The sequence below is a fragment of the Physcomitrium patens genome, chromosome 25, assembly GCF_059467195.1.
Source record: "Physcomitrium patens ecotype Gransden chromosome 25, ASM5946719v1, whole genome shotgun sequence".
Lineage (NCBI taxonomy): Eukaryota > Viridiplantae > Streptophyta > Bryopsida > Funariales > Funariaceae > Physcomitrium > Physcomitrium patens.
The window spans coordinates 9,238,696-9,257,950 of record NC_143434.1 but is presented as its reverse complement, the minus strand read 5'-3'; the positions used below and the strand labels follow the sequence as shown (position 1 = coordinate 9,257,950).

Sequence of the window (19,255 nt, the reverse complement as noted above, 5' to 3'; positions counted from 1 at the left end):
ACTACCCACATTGGCATTAATCAATAAAAAAAAAATGGTAGCAGCTCTTTTTTTCTCACCACATACAAAACAAGAAAGTTCAATCAATACAATTATCAATTCAAGATATATATAATCATCAATAGGAAGATAACAATGAATATAATTTTTTGAATGCTCCTAACACTCTTGATCATCCTTGCCTTATAATAATAAAATACCACTAGATAATACATCAAATATTATAGATACTTCACATTGTAAATACACATAATTTCTTTTGAAGAATCTTTGCAACTAAGATTGATAAGGTCTATTATGAATGTAAGCATATCGTAAAGTATCACAATGTTGAGTAATAGATAAGTTCTTTACAGCCATAAGCATGGTTTTTTTGAAAAGCTCTACTTTATTGTATAGACATTGAGTCCAAATATTTGGAACATCTAAGTCTATAATTAGAATTAGTTTCCCAGATAATGAATTGAATAAGATTGGTTCATATCCATATAATAAAAATTATAAGATGCTAAAGATACTTTTATATTAAAGTAATAATCTATTACAATCCAAGGCAATATCAAATTCCAATCATAATGGTTGCTATGAAGTAATCCATACTTCCATAATTGATGCTTAATAGACTGAACAATCCATTCAATTAAGCCATTTGTCTCAAGATGATTTTTAAAGGTGGTACAATGAGCTATTAAAGCTTTAGCAGGTGCTCTAAAACATGCTAGTATACCATTAAGAAAAGCCATAGCATCTAATTTTGAAGAGTTTTATAATAAAGCTATAAATTTAATATACTTGCTAAAATTCTCTACTATCATCAACATATATTTAGCTCAATATGAAAAAATATCAAATGGTGTGATAAAGTCCATGATAAGTAAAAGCTTCAATTGAGGTAATAAAGTATTAAAGTTGGATCTAATTGAATCACACTTCACACCAAAAAACATGTATAGTCACTTGTTGATACATATTATTCTACCAATATTAATTGCATAATATAAAATATATCATATGTATCTCAAAATATCTAAGCTTCTTATGCACTTGCTGTACTAAAGAGGTTCTTTGATTTGGCCTTAGAACAATGTTCCTAACTCCATCAGGCAACACACAAAATAACACATTTTTCTTTAAAAAAAACCTTGTTATTTGGTGACTAATTCCATTTCTTTTCATGTTAGAGATAGCTAAAAAAATATTCCTTATTGGAGCTTATGCAAGATTACAAGATCCTCTCATATCTTATTAATCACTTAATTCTTGCCTAATTTTTTATTTAAATTTTGATCAAGAACTACAATTGTAGAATCTGATATTAAAGTCAAGTATTCGATTACATGCAATTTTGAAACTGCCTTTCTATTATACTTTCTATACCATAAAGAACTAATTAATTTTTTTTTGAAAGTCTTGGATTACAAGAAAATCCTTTAGCATTCAAATTAATAATTCCTACGCAATAGACAACATTGAAGTTCTATTCTTAAAGCAACAAAGCTCATTTTTTAAGCTTATTAGTAAGCTTCTTTGGCTCTATAAGCCACTTCAAAGGTTGATGGTTAATTACTAATATAAATCATTGATCATACAAATAAGCTTAGAAGTTAGCAATGGTCCAAATTCTTACTAAAGCTTCTTCTTTATAAGATGAGTAATTGGACTTTATATTGTTATTACTTCTAAAAGTAAATGCAATGATATACTCTTAGCCTACATCATTCTTTTATATTTAAGATTACTCCCAATCCTATTACACTCCACTTCGTGTATAATTAAAAAGATATAATGGAATCTAGACATCAAAGCACTAGAGTTAAATCTAACTTTTGCTTCCACATCTCAAATGCATATTATTGCTAATAATTTCAACTCCATAATTGATCATTTTCCATAAGAATAGCTAAAGGCTTGGCAATCAAGCTAAAGTTTTTAACAAAGCTTTGGTCATAGTTTGTCAATTCTAAAAAAGCTTGAAGTCAAGAAATATCACTTGATGCTAAGATTTTCTACAAGGCATCTACCTTTGCTTGCAATACATCAAGACCTCTTGAAATAATCATGTAATTTCAATATGGTAATTATTTATAGAAGAATTTATACTTGCCATGATGCATATTTAATCTTTCTTGCCATAATTGCTCAAACATTGTTTATAAATGCTTCACATAATCTTATAGACTACTACTAAAAATAATAGTATCATCAATATAGCATCTAACAAATGATAAATAAAAATAATACTTAGTCCATCATACATTAAAACTCAGTTGGTGCATTTTTAAGACCAAATAGAAAAAAATTCTAGTAATAGAGTTGATTTTTGCTATCTTAATCAACTTTCAAAAATAACATCTTCATCCAGTCTTCAATAAGTAATAGTAATTGATAATAATCAGTTCTTAAATCCAAAATACTGAATACTTGAAAAAATCTTATTACATCAAATAATTCTTCTAGCATTGGCATTAGATATTAATTAGACTTAGACTTATAATTAATTAAATAATAATTTTTATACATCTACTTCTTTGTCTAGTTGCCAAAAATATCTTTTTTTAAAGACATGACTATTATATAAATATATACACTATCGAAAAGCTTAATTAAGTGTACAACCAATAATTCTTAATAATAAGCCTATACATTAGTTTTTTTTAAGAAACTAAGCTTATAAGATCATCAAAAGATTGGATGATCATCTTCTAATTAGATATGAATATGTTTTCCTCTATAATCTATAAGATCTTTATGACTAAAGATAAAATAATTATAATATAAGTAAGTAAAAGTCCACGTACTTCATGCTTTGGTATTAAAAAGATGTGGTCCTAATTCCAATGGCTAATCATCAAACTTTATGGTTTCTTTTTTCACCAATAGAGCACTATTACATATTGTCATGGCCTTTAATTCCTAATCTATTGAAAAATAATTTCTATGTGTCCAATATCATTGCTTGTGTCCAAATAAAGGGCTTTATTACTACAATGTTTGTATGAATTAGCAAGGTTGGTAGAACATGTATTGCCTTCTAAAAACAAATCTTGTGAAAGAATCACTTCAGCATTTGTTTTTTCCAAGTCTTTGGCAAAAGTAGCAAAGATATGTTAAGCTTATAATTCATCAATTACATGCCACTTTAAGCAAAAAAATGACTCAAATTCTTCAACCTTAATAATTTTAAGATCTACTATCCCTTGACCATTGTTTTTTGACTTCAAAGTACTAAAATGGTCATAAAAATCCTTTTGAACACCAAAGTATATGCCAAAATTTTATGCTAAAGTATTGAGGTCTATATATTGACCAAAGAAAAAATAATGTTGTCTTTTAGTGATATCATAAGTAGTTGTAGTGCTAATTAAAAAGCCCATAATATGTTCTTTTTTTATTGACATTAGATTTTTCATAAGTTTGAAAATTAACATTCCAAACCATTTTAGGGCCACATGTTCAAAATCCAAATGATTCTAAAAATATTACAAAGATAGGAAATGCACCATAAAGTGCCTCTACCTTATTAACTAAGATAAGAGGAGATTCATCAGCCTTAGTCACAACTAAAGAAACTTGATTATCATCCAAGATATCATCAATATGGCATCTAAAAAGTCATTTAATTCTAAAAAATACTTTTATAAGTAGATGAGATAAACTCAGGTTAATTCCAATCAAATAAAGTCAATAGATATAGGAGTCTAAAGCCGCACCATTTAGAAAGATTGAAGTACAAAAGAGTTGATTAATATATTAACTTGACTCCAACACTTATATTCAAGTATCATCTAATGGAGGTATATTTTTAAAAATGTACCTAAGTAAAGTGATTTGATGGATAAACTACTATTTTTTAAGCCACATCAAATCAATAAGTAAATTAGATCAAAGACCATTTAATCCTTGATGTGCTCTAATACATGAATGTCCTTAATAAAGCCATCCAACAATCAATAAATCAATTTTGTCTAATCTCCTTAAATCCTTATTATTAATAAAAGTAATATCTTGAGAGAGTTAGCTAAAACAACCAAGAATGGAAAAAAATTATAATTGCTGAAGGTACCAAATTAATAACCTTTAGAGCTAATGTCTAACTACTTGGTTAGATATAATTTCAATATCCACATGAATGTATTATCTAACAGTAAGCCTAGCCTCTAATATTGTTGCCAAACCTATATCAATGCCTACAAAGAGCTCTATAAAGATGATACCTTTATTTGGTAGATACCAATGAATAGATTGAATAAAGATAGGTAAGAAAGAAGAATTTTATACCTTCAATGTATTCAATAAAGATACAATCTTTTCATAGTGGCAAAAAAATCATGCACATATATTCTATAGAAGAGATGGATCCTTGTAATGTCTTGCATGAACTTTTAAACTTAGTAGTTTATTTGATTTTGTAGGATTGAATATAAATGCTAATATTTCTTTAATAGAACTATTCTATAAGAAAAATCAAATACCAATGCACTACAATCAAATAAGATTTCCACCAATATAATCATAACAATTGCTAGAAATATAAATAAAATGAATTCTTTTCTTCTATCACGAGTAGACTATCTCAATCTAATTCATTTTTCTTCATTTCAATTATCTAGATCAAAACCAAATAGATAAAAAGCTTATTGACCAATTAAAATATCATAGTTGATAGTAGTAATTACTACCTACTTTAGAGATAAGTATGAGTAAAGTGGTCTAGATCTAGTATAAAATATTAATTGTAATGGTTGTTTGATATAGCCAATAGCTCATTCTATACCTCCTATTGAAGTGACAATAACAAAAAGACAATGCTTCAAGTCTATAGGAGTAAAATCTAATTTTTAAGTAAGTTACTTATCAATTATAATTGGTTGGGTTTCAAAATCCATCATGACATATAAAATATGGCATTAGTGGTATTACCACCAATATGGCTAATAACAAGCTTGTTGTTATTATTAACTAATTATAAAATTTTTAGACATAAATTTCAATATTCTTGAATAGATCTAGTTATAATATTAAACAAAAATATTATCTTTGTAGCCAATAGCACCTTACTTGAAAGATTTATGTTTATTTCCTTTAAGTGGCTTTTATCAAATATGGTAATGTTTTCATCTGAAACTTTGCTTATAATTTAGCCAAATCTTCTTTTATTGAAGGCTTTATGACTACTTCAACCACCTGTAATGATGGCATAGATTCTTTGCCTTTTAACATTTTACTAGGTGTTTGAAAGATTCTTATTAATTTAAATTAAGAAGCCAATAAATCAATACTTAAAAACATAGGTATATTCAATACTTTTAAGCCAAAGTATGTGTTGTGTCTTTAATACTAGTATTTCCATCTTATATTGAAGTTGAATTAAAAGGCTTTGCTATAGAAATAATATCTACAAGGCCAAATGATAAAGGCAATTGCACATCAATGTAAGGATCTCCACAATTTCTTAGATGATAAGACTATTTAAAGACTAAAAGAGCAACTTGTGACTATAAACATTATTAAGCTTTATTGTTCATTGGTCATCACCTTCAGATAACTATAAGTCCAAGATATCTATGAATAAAAAGATCTTATCAGCCATCAATTCATGAATTTCATGTAAATTCTAGAAATAAATCAAATTCTTCTTTTTTGGACAATTATTTATTTGGCACATTACAATGATAGTTGTTATTGCCACACATGCACAAACAACAGTAAAAAATAAGGCACCTATAATAAGTGAAGCATAAAAAACTATCAATGGATGAAAAACCACGAATTAAACTAAATTACATACATTTGATAGAATTTGGTACTTGATGCCATATCATGTAATAATGAATAGATTTCGAATTTTTATAAAATAAAAAAATTAATGTTTGATATAATAAAAAAAATTCTAAAATATGAAATTCAATCATAATAGAAGAAGAATCAAAAACTTATCTTCTAAAATTGCTTATATTTGATAATATATATATATATATATATATATATCTATCTATCTATATATATATCTATATATATATTTTGTAGTTCATTGTTTAATATCAAAGGTATAAGCTTCAAATTATAATGTCATAGTCACAATTATATTTCATATTAATTTTTCGCTATATTTTCTTGTAGAATTATAATTCTATCACTCATTTCGTAGAAGTTCTAAATTCCATTTAGTATCTACAATTGATATTTTTGTCAAAAACTATCTGATATTATCAAATCTTTGATATTTAATATAAAAAACTACTTCAATTTGTTAGAAAATCAATATCATTGATTCAAAACTTATGAAGCAATCAATAATGTAGTCAATTTATATTTATATAAAATCAATTTTTTATAACAAAAATATATATATTTGAGAGCATAGATTAAGAATGGAAACTGAGAATAAAAGGATTTGAAATGAGAGCTAGAAACAAGAGAAAGGAAAAGTTGAGATGAGAGTTGAGAAGGGAGAAGAGGGAGGAGGAGGCTGGGAATAAAGAAAGTTAAGATGAAGGCTAGAAATAGAGAGAGTAGGAGCTAAGAATGGGAGAAGTAAGGGCCAAAAACAATAGAGGTTTGGATGAAGGTTAAAAAAAAAAGAGTGGAGGTTGAAAACGAGGGAAGTTGGAATGAAGGTTAGGAATAGAAGGGAATGGGGACTAAAAACAAAGGAGGTTGGAATAAAAATTGAGAATGGAAGGAGCAAGGATTAAGAACAAGGGGGAGTCAAGATAAAGGCTATAATTCTAATAATAGTTTTAAAAAATGATATATTTTATTGATGATAGTTAAGATAGGATGGCTTAATTTAATAAATAGATGGATCAATTTAATATTTTTTTTATATATAAAGGAATGTTAAAGTGATTCATCTATTTGATAAATTGACCCATTTTATTTTAACTAACATTACTCTTATTTCCATTCCTTCGTTTCAAGCCACTGCTTCTATTGTTCTCCACTTCTATTCTAATCCTTCTCAAATCTCTTTGTTTTGTATGTTTTCAATGTTCATCTAATTGCAAGACAAAGCTCAAAGAATCAATATCAATTTGCTAAGCTAAATCAATAAACTAATTATATTCTTGCTCAGTGAGTTGATTGTAGCTTCTCTCACCAACTATAGATGTCATTGTTGAAATAGAGAGAATTTGCCTCAAGAAAGTGTTTGGCTTTTGGCTGTCATTAATTACTCAACCAAGTCTCAAGATTAAAAAAAAAATACCAAGTTTATATATAAATTTTTTCCTATAGGGGCAATTACATCAATACATAAGCCGTAAGTACCAAAGATCACCAAAAATGTAATAAAAATATTATAAAACCATATATATCCTTAAGGTAAATTTTTCTTAACTTTAACAATTCATAGCTCATGATCAGATTGTCCAAACAAAACAAAGCTTTATAAAAAGTACTAATATACTTTTAACAACTACCACAACAAATTTCAATTGTAATTTTTTTATAGATCTTAAGATATTGCCAAAAGCCTAATAGTAGCTTTAAACCCTTGCTTACATACACCCATTTTTAATTTTCTTCATATCTCACAAACCAAGTATTCAAATACCATAAAATTTTGATACATAACTTTTAAACCTAATAACACACACTTTTAAAAATTTTAAGTTAAAAATTTTTCCAAAACTCAAGATATGGCTTCAACCATTACTATCAATAATATGATTTACTTACTACCTTTGAATTACATGTTTTGTCTTCAACACTCTATAACTCCTTCATGCAAACTCCAAATGCAGAAATTCTTTACAAAAAAAGTAGGTCTCAAAATCAGCCTTGTAGCCACACCTCTTGATCTTCAAAAGCTAATGTAAAATTCCTTGTATTCTCAAAAGAGCACAATATATCTTAAAAAGACACCTTAACTTCAAATGGCTATAACTTCATCATCCTAACTCCAAATCCTCTAAAATTTTTATACAAATTGTAGTCCAAATACTAAACCTTATAATTCTTCCTTTTGATTTTCAAATCGTCTTCTTGAAGTTGCTAAAATCCTTTTTATGGTTGCAAACAACCTTCTAAATGCCTATTGGACATGGCCTTTGATCAATAGAGATAAAGATCTTCACCTTTTGCCTTCATGTATCCATACCTTGTTTTCATCCTTCCAAATAAGTTTTTTAGAGGTTTGAATCTTCATCTTTGAGATCCAATCTTTTTCTTAAATTTTATATTGAATATTTAAATCTTATATAATTTAAACATTATAATCAATATTGGTAAATTTCAAAATAAATTTTCTTATATCAACTCTCTTTAAATTAATCTACTAATTACTCTAATATACATCAACACTTTTAAATATATTATATGTTTTAGTTAATTTTTACATATTATAAAATTACAATATTGCTAATTCCAGCCAATTGATAATTTCTTCTTCTTCCAAAGTACTTGCCTTGCAACTTATTGTAAATCAATTGTATTATAAGAATTCAACCGATTGTCCCAAAAAGAATCTTTTCAGTAGTCTACTAGCTTACAATTATGGTCTATCAAGCGATGCAAATCAAAAGTAAGTTTCTACACGTAATTGTGTAAGAACATTATATTATTTAGCTATCTCTTCTTCTATTCCTTTGGCACCACACCTATATAGCAATTCAGTTCAAAGTCCAAATGGGGCTAGCTCCAAAATAATGGCAACAATTCAACTATTTGTAGATGGTAGCACAACCACCTTATCTATACTGTACAAGATAAAGAGGTCATTGATCTTCTTTAGTAGTTCCTTCATCTTCTTGTTCTATGTAGCTACTCAAGAAGTATTGCTCTTGATGTGAGGTCTAATATTAAAACTCACAAGCCCATTTTTAGCTCCTATTGCCTTCACCTTTTTTTTCGAAAGCTAAAAACAAATTTATAATTGTTAGACTCTTAAATACTATCACCTCTATTTTAAACCTAGCCCATGTATGCACCTTCCAATAGCATTGTGTACAACCATTGAAGTTGATGGCATTCTTGCATTGATAGCATACAAATATCAGCCTCTTATACAATTTGAGATATAAGGAAATTGTAGTTTTTGGCACAACTATAGCATTTATGTGAATTTTCAAGGATGCTACAATATGTAGACTTAGAGATCGTATACAAGATCTTGTATGTAATCTTGGCAACTGATTCTTTCCAAAGAGCAAGGACTTGGATAGCAAATAGCTTAAGATAAATAACAATTGCAACAAAGATTTGAATAAAGACTAGACAATAATGCAAATTTACATAAGGCTCAATGTGTATATGAAGATTCAATTACAAGCTTTGCATAAGTCTCATTAGTGAAAATAGAAATGGATAGTGAGTGTAAATAAAAAGTGTCACCTCTCTTCTTTTTGTCCGATCTAACTTGATCAATTTCATGTTGCAATGTAAGGCATTTAGAAAAAGATCAAGTTTAATTGTTCACTTTTTTCTGGTTTTTCACAGGTACAGAAAATGTGTTGTGTGATCAATGGAGCAAGAAGGTAATCATCTATAGTAACGTGATGGCTGACAGCTTGCTACAACACTAGATTCGGGCATATTAGACCTCCATGGATTTTTGAACATCTCGTCTACACCTCGGAAGCTCCGAATGGGGGCTAGGAACGAGGGAAGTTGAGATGAAAGCTGGGAACAGAGGGAACAAGGATTGGGAGCATGGAATGGTTAATGTAGAATGGGTCGATTTTGTAAATGGGTGGATCACTTTAACATTAATATATGTATATACCACATTCACCATGGAGACTTTGAAAAAAGAAAAACATTCACATATTCAATCAGTTAAGAAGCTCAACGGAAGAATTGCTTAACGACCTCCATCACTAAGAAACAAAAAGGGAAACCAAAAAAAAAAACAAAACAAAACAAAACAAACAAAAAAACAAACAAAGAGAAAAAGCAAAAAAGAACAAAATGACAAAAAAAACTCACTCCGTTTCCCGTCAGTTCTGTTTATGCACTGACTGGCAAACCAGTTCCTGAAACTGGTGCTGCAATATCCGGAGCTGCTGAAGCTCTTCTGTGTGATGTTGCCTCACTGTTTCTCAATGTAATTGTGCACAGCTTCTCGTTCATATTCGATTGCAAGAACAGTAGAATTTTGGTTTGTACCCATTGCACTGAAAAGTGCAAAAACCCTCTTGCAACGTGATGAAGACGAAGACGAAGAAGGAGGAGAAGGAGATAGTGTTGTGCGATTGAAGTCGGAGATTGCTGCAAAGACGACGTTGTTGTGCAGCAACAATGGCGAGTCCAGTGGAGGTTATCCCAGGCTGGTCCGATATGAACGATCGCCTGCACAATACTCTTGTTCAACTCAATCGCCTCATGGAACATTACGCAGACGGGCCTCCATCTGATGACCTGCGACACGCCGACGTCGACAAGGTTGTGAGACTGGCCTTGTGAAGTGTATGGAAAATGTGGGTTAACGTTTGTTAGGTTTCTTCGATTATAACGCATGTGGGTTATCTCCTTGCATGATCTGTGATATGGTGTCGCGCTTGTCATTGTGCGGTTACGTAGCACATTGTGTTGCCATTATGTTTGAAGCTGCGCTGAGGTTCAAGTGTTTTGGGTCTTTATCAGCCTGGGTGTGTGTCGGAAGAATGCCTGGAGACTGATATTCAAGACATATTGAAAGAAGCCAAGCAGCGGTTGAAGGACTTCACGGAAGCTATGGGTTCCACGAACGGGATTTCTCTTGGCACGAGCAGACGTGAACGTCAGGAGGCAGAGGAGGTACTAATTCTACAGTATCACCAACGTCTGTGCAAAATTAACATAACTTTCCAACTGTGTCAAAACGTTAATCAGTGTTCGGCACCAGCGATCATAAATGAAAGGATCCAACTCTTTACCTTCCTTCCTTCCTTCCTCTGTTGCTGATCGTCAGTGGATAACCTGAAGAAGGTGAAGGGTGGGATGGGTTTCATTGTAGAAGTCTCAAAGAATTTTGGCAGAATCAGAACACCAGAAAAATTTTCTGAAAGAGGAGCTGGCTCGAGCGCAGCATGAAGTAATCAACCTCCACCAGGTTGGTAATCATCTTTCAGTCTACTGAATCGCAGGTCGTGGTTGTCGAGGATTGTGAATCGTGGCATTCCCTGGCGAGCTTTTTTTTTTTTATTCTATTTTCTTTTGTATGATTTCTGCATACAAACATGGCTACATTAAGTCACTATGCATCTGACAATATTCCAAAAATTCTGTTCCATTTTTGCGAACTTGCAACAAGCCAGTTGTACTCTACATTTCGTTTCAAGCAAAAACTGGAAAATTTAATTACAAGAAACTGGTTCTAGGGTTCCATAGTTGTCACTGCTGCAATTTCGATTCACTGACTACCTCTTGAATGATGATTGCTCGTCCGAAGTATGGATAATGAACCGTAATTGATCGTGTATTATTTCAGAAAATGAGAGGATACGAAGACAGGTTTGCTTGCGAGCAGGCCGGTTTATCTAACGCGAAATTCTCGAGGTACTTCTAACCTTATCAATTTCTGTGATGCTATATTTTTTACTTCTTGGTCTTTGCATGAAAGACCTCCAATTTCGTGGTCTCAGGATCAGTAAACTTCCAAGACAACTCCCTCTTCACCTTTATTCAGTTTTCCAAGTGAACAATACAAGACAAGTAAATTGCAGTACTTTTATATGGGTTACACTTGATCCTCGCCTTAATAGCTCACATCATTTTAGGGTTTTGTGGAGGTTTCCAACCTCATGCCAGCAGATACTTTTTAAATCTACAGCAGGCCAAAAGGTGGGCAGCTGTGACTTCTTCTACTTTGCCTACCTTCAGCATCTTTGTTTACGCTGTTTGTTTTATTCTACTTTTATGATGTAGGGAACTGGAGAGAACCAAGATTGAATTGCTTGAGAAGTCAACAAGGCTCGAGAGTCTTCAAGCTGCAAAAGAGGCTGTTGAAAAGGTAAGTTTCTGGAATTGTTAACGCTAACAAAATCATGCTAACAAAATATTTAAACACCATCAACAATAATAAAACCTCACAGTAATAAATTCTGTGACATAACGAATCAACCAGAATTGCTTCTTGTTGGAGAAATGGGAAAGCTAAAAATGGAGTGGGTACGATGCAGGAATTCTCCGACTACAGAAAAACTCGGAAACAGGAGGTGAGAGCAACCTTGATAACGACCATGATTAATGTTTAGAATCAACCTCGTTCAAGCTTAGAACTAGCACAGTGCTGAAGTTCAAAACTTAAGTCACCTTCTTTTGAGGGCCTCTCTATTCTAAGTTTAAGATTTTAAGCAACTTCATGGTGTTCCACATCGCTTAATCACGACGGAGATCTTCGAAAAACCCACTTCCTGATTGTGGAACTGATCGCAGCTTGAAAGGGAGAAGACGCAGAAACTATTTGAAACAAGACAAATGAAGGAGAATTTCCAGAAGGAAGTGATGAGCGCTACTCAGCAACACCTGGACAGGGAGGTAGAATTGCAAGAATTCTGTCAAAACGAAAGGGACGCACACACGAAAACTGTCGAGGTAGTCAAAACAATCCATTACAACTGCAGATATTTCTGTATGATATGCTTCTCCTTATCAAAGCAAACCTAAAAGACAATATTTAAGGAATAAAATAAAATAAAATGAAAAAAAAAAAAGAGCTATTACTGCTTCTAAATTGAAAGCTGCTATAGGTGCTGGAATTGAAAGCTAGACCACCAAGCACATTCTTTTCAAAAAATAGTAGTTACTCTCAATTTGTTAAAATCCGTTGTGTGGCCCAATTCATGTTTTTATCCTTGAAAATAGGACATGACAACGCTTCATGCCGAGGAAATCAAGAAATTGAAGGTATTTTGGGTGTCATGACCAGTGGTGATTTTAGAAGGTTATCTCTCCTTATCAATGTGTATTCACACATCCACCGAAGCTCTTCGTTAGGAGGGAGAGCAATGCATGTAGATTTGAGTAGTAAAATTTTATCTCTATATTCTCAGGGTCAATTAACTTCATGCTTGTGTTACATCATCATCTAAAAAGGTGGTTTTAATCATCCTGTGCAAGACTTTGTTCTGAACACAGTGGTAAATGCGCAGGCAGAGCATGCAATGAAACTCGAAGAATGTTGTCACAATCACGCTTTCCTTGAGTCGGAATGGTTAGAAAAGGTTTGCCGTTTCGTGAATATACATTTCTCCTGAAATTTGGTTTCTGTTTCCCTTCTGATATTGTGGCTTATATTCACGAAACAAACAGGTCTTATACCGAGGCCACTGTGGCGATGTTCAGTTTAACCCACAAGCTCTAGTATCCTTGTCTTTTCCTACGTTCAGGAGTTTGGGCTCCACAAGCAGATCTCCGGAGCAGTTCAGGAGAAGTCACGCCACATCCAACTGTTGTTTGAGGAGCACCTGAAGCTGCAAAGCCTGGAGACCCAGTTAGCTGCAGCACAGTCAGAGCTCGCCAATGTACGCTTCTCCTCCACACACCCACAGCCATTGCAGAGTACCAACTCTGTGAATCCTTGCAACACTTCTTACCAGTAGCTCTTCTTCTCTTCCTTCTGCATCTTGTTCCTCATCATCTGATTTGTTGGGCATTCAGGAGAAACTGGAGAGAAGCCAAATCGAGAGCGAGCTTAAGTTTGCGAAGGTGGATGTATCGCTTGCGGTAAGAGAATGAATCTCCGAGCTCGATGCTTATAGACAATGACCCAGAGACAACGTCTGTGTACAGATACACTTGTGTAATGTTGACGTTGCTAGTTAAGATTTTGCTTGGCCGCATGGTTTCCCTCCCTTTCAGAATGAGAAAGTGAAGATGGGACTGGAATCGCATGAGCACACTCTCTCCAATCTCACAAATCTCCAAGACGAGATGACGTAATGTTACTCTTCTTATCATCCCATTCTTTCATTGAAGTGTTTTTTAATTGTGCTGCACCTGGTATCACTGACATCGCTCTTTTCCTGATATGCTGGGTTTTTCTTCTGAACCAGGAACTTGAGGCGCACATGTGCTGCTAATATTGCTAAACTGGTACTCTTTATATTTATGTATATATGTAAATATTTTTTTAGTGTGTGTAAATGAATTTGACAACTTGTTATCCATATTGTGGTAATTAGTGAGGAGATAGGCTTAGGAGTGGAAATCAATATTTTCAATGAAATTAACACAAGCATAGAATATAGTGAAAGGGGGAAATGAGAGATGTGTGGAGAATATGCAGGAAGAGAAAGCGTTTGCATTGCAGAAAAATCTGTCATGTGTGACCAACACATGTGTGCAAAATGAACATGAGCTTCACTGCCAGTCAAGGAGGGTATGCTTGCTTGCTTTGTTGTGTCTTTTCCAGGCTCTAGAAAATAAGAAATAGAAAAATATTGTGTTCATGTAGAAGAAAAGAAAAGAAAATAAAATGATGTTATAAAGGGACAAAAATAGATAGGAAAAATAAATAACAGGGTTGTGGTTCTGATCATTTCTCCATCAGGTTGAAGAACTACAAAAGAACATCCACATCAAGCAGAAGGAGCTCATGGCTTCAACCACTGAAGTACAAAGACTACAACAAGAGGTTTTTTTTTTTTTTTTTTTTTTTTTTTTTTTCTCTTCCCTTAATGTCTATCTAACAAAAACTAAATTTACAACAAAAGAATTATTAATCTCTTTCTTTTATCATTGAGATATAGCTTTATTTATTCCTTTATGTATTTGTTTATAATTGGAGGGGAGGGGTTTAGTTGTAACTATTCTTTTAGTCCTTGGTAATAAATTTTTCACATCATGGGGAGTGCATTATCAGATCAAATGTATGCAAAGTGAACTGAACGCCAAAGAAGAGGAAAAACGGGCCATACAGCAAAATTATGATGCTCAATGCCATCAGCTGCAAACACAAATCTTCAAATTACAAATAGATGAAAAACAAAAGGTGGTAGCCAGCACCACAACTCATTGAGAAATAGGGTTTAGGATTTGAGAGCATTTTTATTAATCATGCGAAATGACAAACACCTTAACAATTGCAAATTTAGAAACAAATTAAAACAAGATTCATATACAACTTTTATATTATATTTGAAAAATAATAATAAATTAAATTTAAATTTAAAAAATCCCTTCCTTTCTTGTGCAGTGTGAAGATATGGTAAACAAGACAAAAGACAATCTGGAGACCCAGTTGCTGAGGCAAGCTCAACAGCATACGAAAATTGTGCAGAAACTGCAGAAGCAATTCCGTGCCCAAGTGAAAAAAACTGCCCTTCCTTCATGGATTGATTTTTACTCATCTTTTATCAGTTTTCCGGCACTTTATTTTCTAAAAAAAAAAGGAAAATAAATGTATCAATATATATATATACACACACACACACACACACACACACACATGTATAGTTCATTTAATTTAATTTTTACTTTTGTTGAATGTGAGAAGTGGGAAGAATACACAAAGACTGGAGGACCCTGTTTTTGATGGACCTAGCTGACAGCAAGTGCGGAGGAATTGAAAGAGAGAAGAACTGGAAGTACTAAGTGTTATTGATTAGAAACATGTTTCATATTTTGTTTTATTTTGTATAATTATATTTTTAGTTAGAATTATCACTTTCTTATTCATTTTAAGAGGAACTTATACCTTTAGTTACTATAAACTTAACAATAAGTTTCGGATTTTAAATTGTAAATTGCTCAATCTCATTCTCCATCCCAACTCTACATCAACGCCTGTAATACCACATGTTAACATTCCTATGTCAAATCACTGCAGACCTCAAGATCAGAACGCCGCTACAACAGCTTGCATGTTCATCAAACTCGACAAAACACTCTCTATTTATGGTCTTCTTCGGAAACAGTAGTTTCACACTTCCACGAACCCATGTTCTTGAATTTGCAAGTGGAAAAGAAAGTCACAGTGACAGTGGCATCCTTTGCAATTCCAACACACTGCAAGCAAGCAATGAATAAATGAAGAAATGAATGAAGCCTACTCGGAACAATGAATGTACTGTAATGTAAATTAAAACGTGAAATTTGAAGCACTGCAATGTAAATTAAAATCAAAACGAAAAGAAAATCAGAAGAAAAAAGTAATAACAATAAACAAAAAATACCTCTTGCAAAAAGGTGTTGGAAATTTGCACCGATGGACATCATCAGGTGCCAGCCGTTCCAAAGCATAGTGCCTCCTATTCTGTAAAATTGACGATGCTAAAATCAAAATATAAATTTGAAGCAAACTTTGAAGTAGAAGACCTTCGATTTAAAAGGCATGCATGTGATGTTAAATCGCAAATCAGGAGACAGTGAGAACTTGATAAGTTCAAGAGTTTTAAAATATTTGACAATTCATGCTCAATTACCATATTTGTCATACTTGAATGCTGTAGTTGCTTGTTGAAATGCAAGGTACAGACAACCATCACTACAATGAATATAAATCACTTCAATTTAGAAGTGATTTTTTCATGGGACTTGTAAGGAATGAATATATCTATCTGTATAAAAAAAAAATGAAAAATGCCATTGGCTGGAGTAGGGTGGTAAAACCCAATTATTGCTAAGTTACTTAGTTATTGGAATGGGACGAACTAATTCGAGATGAGACGGCAACAATGGTGGTAGCAGAAGCACATATGAACCCAACCCAGACCTAGCTGACGTGGCGCCAATTTTTGTTTTTTTAATTACAATAAGGGACATTGATTGGTATAATTTGTTTTTCTTATTTTTTTTATTGGCTACCAAAAACGTACTTGATGTTGACAAAGCCAATGGTTTAACCACTAGTATATATATATATATATATATATTAGTTTTTTTAATATTGATTTTGAGAGCTAAAAAGTCATAAAAAAGAAATTGGTAGATAGAGTTTGGAATAGACATCACTTAATTTTGATCAAGACAATGCTTCTAGCCAAATCCACACATTTTATTTTTATAATAATAATAATTTATTGAACATTTTATTGTTTAAACAACTTGATTGCCTCCAGGGTTATTTTTAAATTTTTTGTTTATTTTTTGAACCCTACTAAGTATGAATCAACTCCTAAAGAAGCATTAGTAAGATTTCATCTAAACTGTCTTCCAATGAATATAACATATTTTAGAATATGAGAGAGAAAATTGAAATATGGAAAATAAATAAATAAATAAATAAATAACACACACACACAAAACACAAATAAATAAATAAATAAAACAACAAAAACAAGAACAACAATAAATAAATAGATATAGAACAGAAGACAATATGAGAAAAACAAATATAGATTTATAATGATACAATACTTTGACTCAATTTTTTGTTTGATTTAGATTCTAACATTATATAAAAAGAGACCTGGGTATTCGTTACATTAAATTCAACAATTCTATAAAACATGTATGTGATTTTTAAAACCACATACATTAGATTGACCTGTAGAAAGTTCAAGAAATTCTTCATGACTTTTTAATACTTTCATCTTTAAACTCAGTTTGTCGAAGAGTTTTATTTCCTGATACTACATTTTTTGCATATTTTAAATAAACACACTTCACTTTCATGTGTGTCAACTGTATGTTGTGGCGGATGAATAGGCAATATTGTTTATGTGATAATTTATTTTTGTTTTAAAAATTTTATAATTTGACTAATTCTGACACTAATGTTACTATTTCAATTTAAAAATTAGGTATTTTCTTGATTTAATTGATTTTTGAAATACTGTTTTCAACTACACATTCACCCAAGTGCAATTTCCCAATATACATTCAATCTCAGAGGAAGATTGAGATATGTTTGATGTTATTGTTATAATTAGAATTTAACATTGTTACATTACAAAAATGGAATGAAAATAAAATGTATTACCTTATTTTGGTATTTGATCATTGTAATCTTGTGCATGATTAGCATTGAGTTATTTTATACAATATTGTTTTCAACAAAAATGTAGACCAGAATTGTAATATAAAGATATTGTTAATAATATTTTCATGCCTTTTTTTTTCTTCATTTTTTTATTATCAATACTAGAAAAATTCTTTGAGGTTTTGATTGTAAGTTCTAAGAATAGACTAATATATTAATTATCCAAATATTCTTTGATTGAATATATTAATTGTTTGACAATTATAGAGGACAACATGAAGTTTCTTAGGTTTGTACCTACAGTTGAAATGAATTTAATTAATTTCACTAACTAAAATAATCAAACTAAATACCAAACCAATTCAAATTTAGTCCTAAATTTTTGGTTTAAAGCATGGTTTTGATTTGATTTTCAAATCAAGAAACATATTTTGGAGCAATTGCATGTAACTATAATATTAAATCAAGATAACGCAAATCATTAATCTCTTCTATGGCAAAAAAAATGGCATCTCTGCACGTGCGATTAATTGATGCTATTTTATCAATGCTTACGAAAATCTTAGAATCAACTCAGGGTCGACTTCGTGCTCAGCAGGATTCGAACCTGCGCGGGCAGAGCCCACATGATTTCTAGTCATGCCCGATAACCACTCCGGCATGAGCACGGCGATAGGAGACTCTTCTAAACAGAAAGCTTATACAATATTTATATTGTAATACATATTAGACAAATGTCGTTAGGTGGATGAAAATATCGTTGATCCTTGGACTTCTACTTGATTTGTTGCATGATATGGATTTTGTTTTACATTCGTATCAGATAAATTTATTTAGATAAAAAAAATGTTTTATAATTTTAATAATCTTTTGTTTGTGTGTGTGTGTGTGTGTATATATATATATAGAACAAGGTTGGTTTACAAAAGAAAACCATTTGTTTATAGAAAATTTTGCTACAGGATCTGGCATGGAATTTCTGGTCATGTAATATATTATTTAAAGATGTTCATGCTTATTGTAAAGTAAAAGACAAATGGAGTTTAAAATTTTTATACAGTCTTTTAATTGGAATTTTAAAAACAAAGGTGTCTTTGTGACATTATCGAATTAATTATTTATTAAAAAAATTAAATGTAGCTTATATTATATAGAATTGAAAACGTTGATTTTGGAAGTTTTAAATTGGAGCTTTAATGTCACAAACTTTATCTTATTTTATACATAAATCGTATTTTAGATAAATTAAAAATGTGTATAAAATTATAATTACTTTTGATGTAGTGAATGATTTTAGAATCTCAATATCATAAGGTGTTAATATTTGGTTCAATAGAATTTAACTTGGAAATTCGAATAAAGACTCCTTGATATACAAATATATTTATATATTTATATTAAATTTTTCTT

At 31.3% G+C, this 19,255-nt stretch overlaps 1 protein-coding gene, 1 long non-coding RNA gene and 1 other non-coding gene across 10 annotated transcripts; 1 reads left to right on the top strand and 2 right to left on the bottom strand.

The window, feature by feature from the left end:
- The first annotated feature begins 9,438 nt into the window (after positions 1-9,438).
- On the top strand, positions 9,439-16,449 carry LOC112277256 (uncharacterized). 8 transcript variants are annotated; one of them, XR_002968319.3, is made up of 19 exons: positions 9,516-10,383; positions 10,585-10,737; positions 10,937-11,032; positions 11,411-11,478; positions 11,848-11,932; positions 12,102-12,137; positions 12,358-12,516; positions 12,787-12,828; positions 13,074-13,145; positions 13,311-13,445; positions 13,582-13,647; positions 13,783-13,859; positions 13,977-14,016; positions 14,210-14,302; positions 14,474-14,557; positions 14,786-14,914; positions 15,119-15,229; positions 15,419-15,509; positions 15,752-16,449. XR_002968319.3 is itself a non-coding variant. In XM_024509379.3 (18 exons), exons 1-18 carry the CDS (start codon positions 10,240-10,242, stop codon positions 15,455-15,457), a joined length of 1,629 nt encoding a protein of 542 aa, XP_024365147.1. In that variant the 5' UTR covers positions 9,515-10,239; the 3' UTR covers positions 15,458-15,688. The 8 variants fall into 8 exon arrangements, 5 of the variants coding, with proteins under 5 accessions (XP_024365150.1, XP_024365147.1, XP_024365145.1 ...); XR_002968320.3 differs by lacking the exon at positions 14,786-14,914 and having other exon boundaries at positions 9,439-10,383; XM_024509379.3 differs by lacking the exon at positions 15,752-16,449 and having other exon boundaries at positions 9,515-10,383; positions 15,419-15,688.
- Positions 15,624-19,058, bottom strand: LOC141044927 (uncharacterized). The gene is made up of 3 exons (XR_012216720.2): positions 17,846-19,058; positions 16,098-16,177; positions 15,624-15,708 (listed from the first exon to the last, which is right to left on the bottom strand). It is a non-coding gene; the product is annotated as an uncharacterized LOC141044927 (long non-coding RNA).
- On the bottom strand, positions 18,432-18,513 carry TRNAS-AGA (transfer RNA serine (anticodon AGA)). Its single transcript has one exon. It is a non-coding gene; the product is annotated as a tRNA-Ser (tRNA).
- Positions 19,059-19,255: the final 197 nt, after the last annotated feature.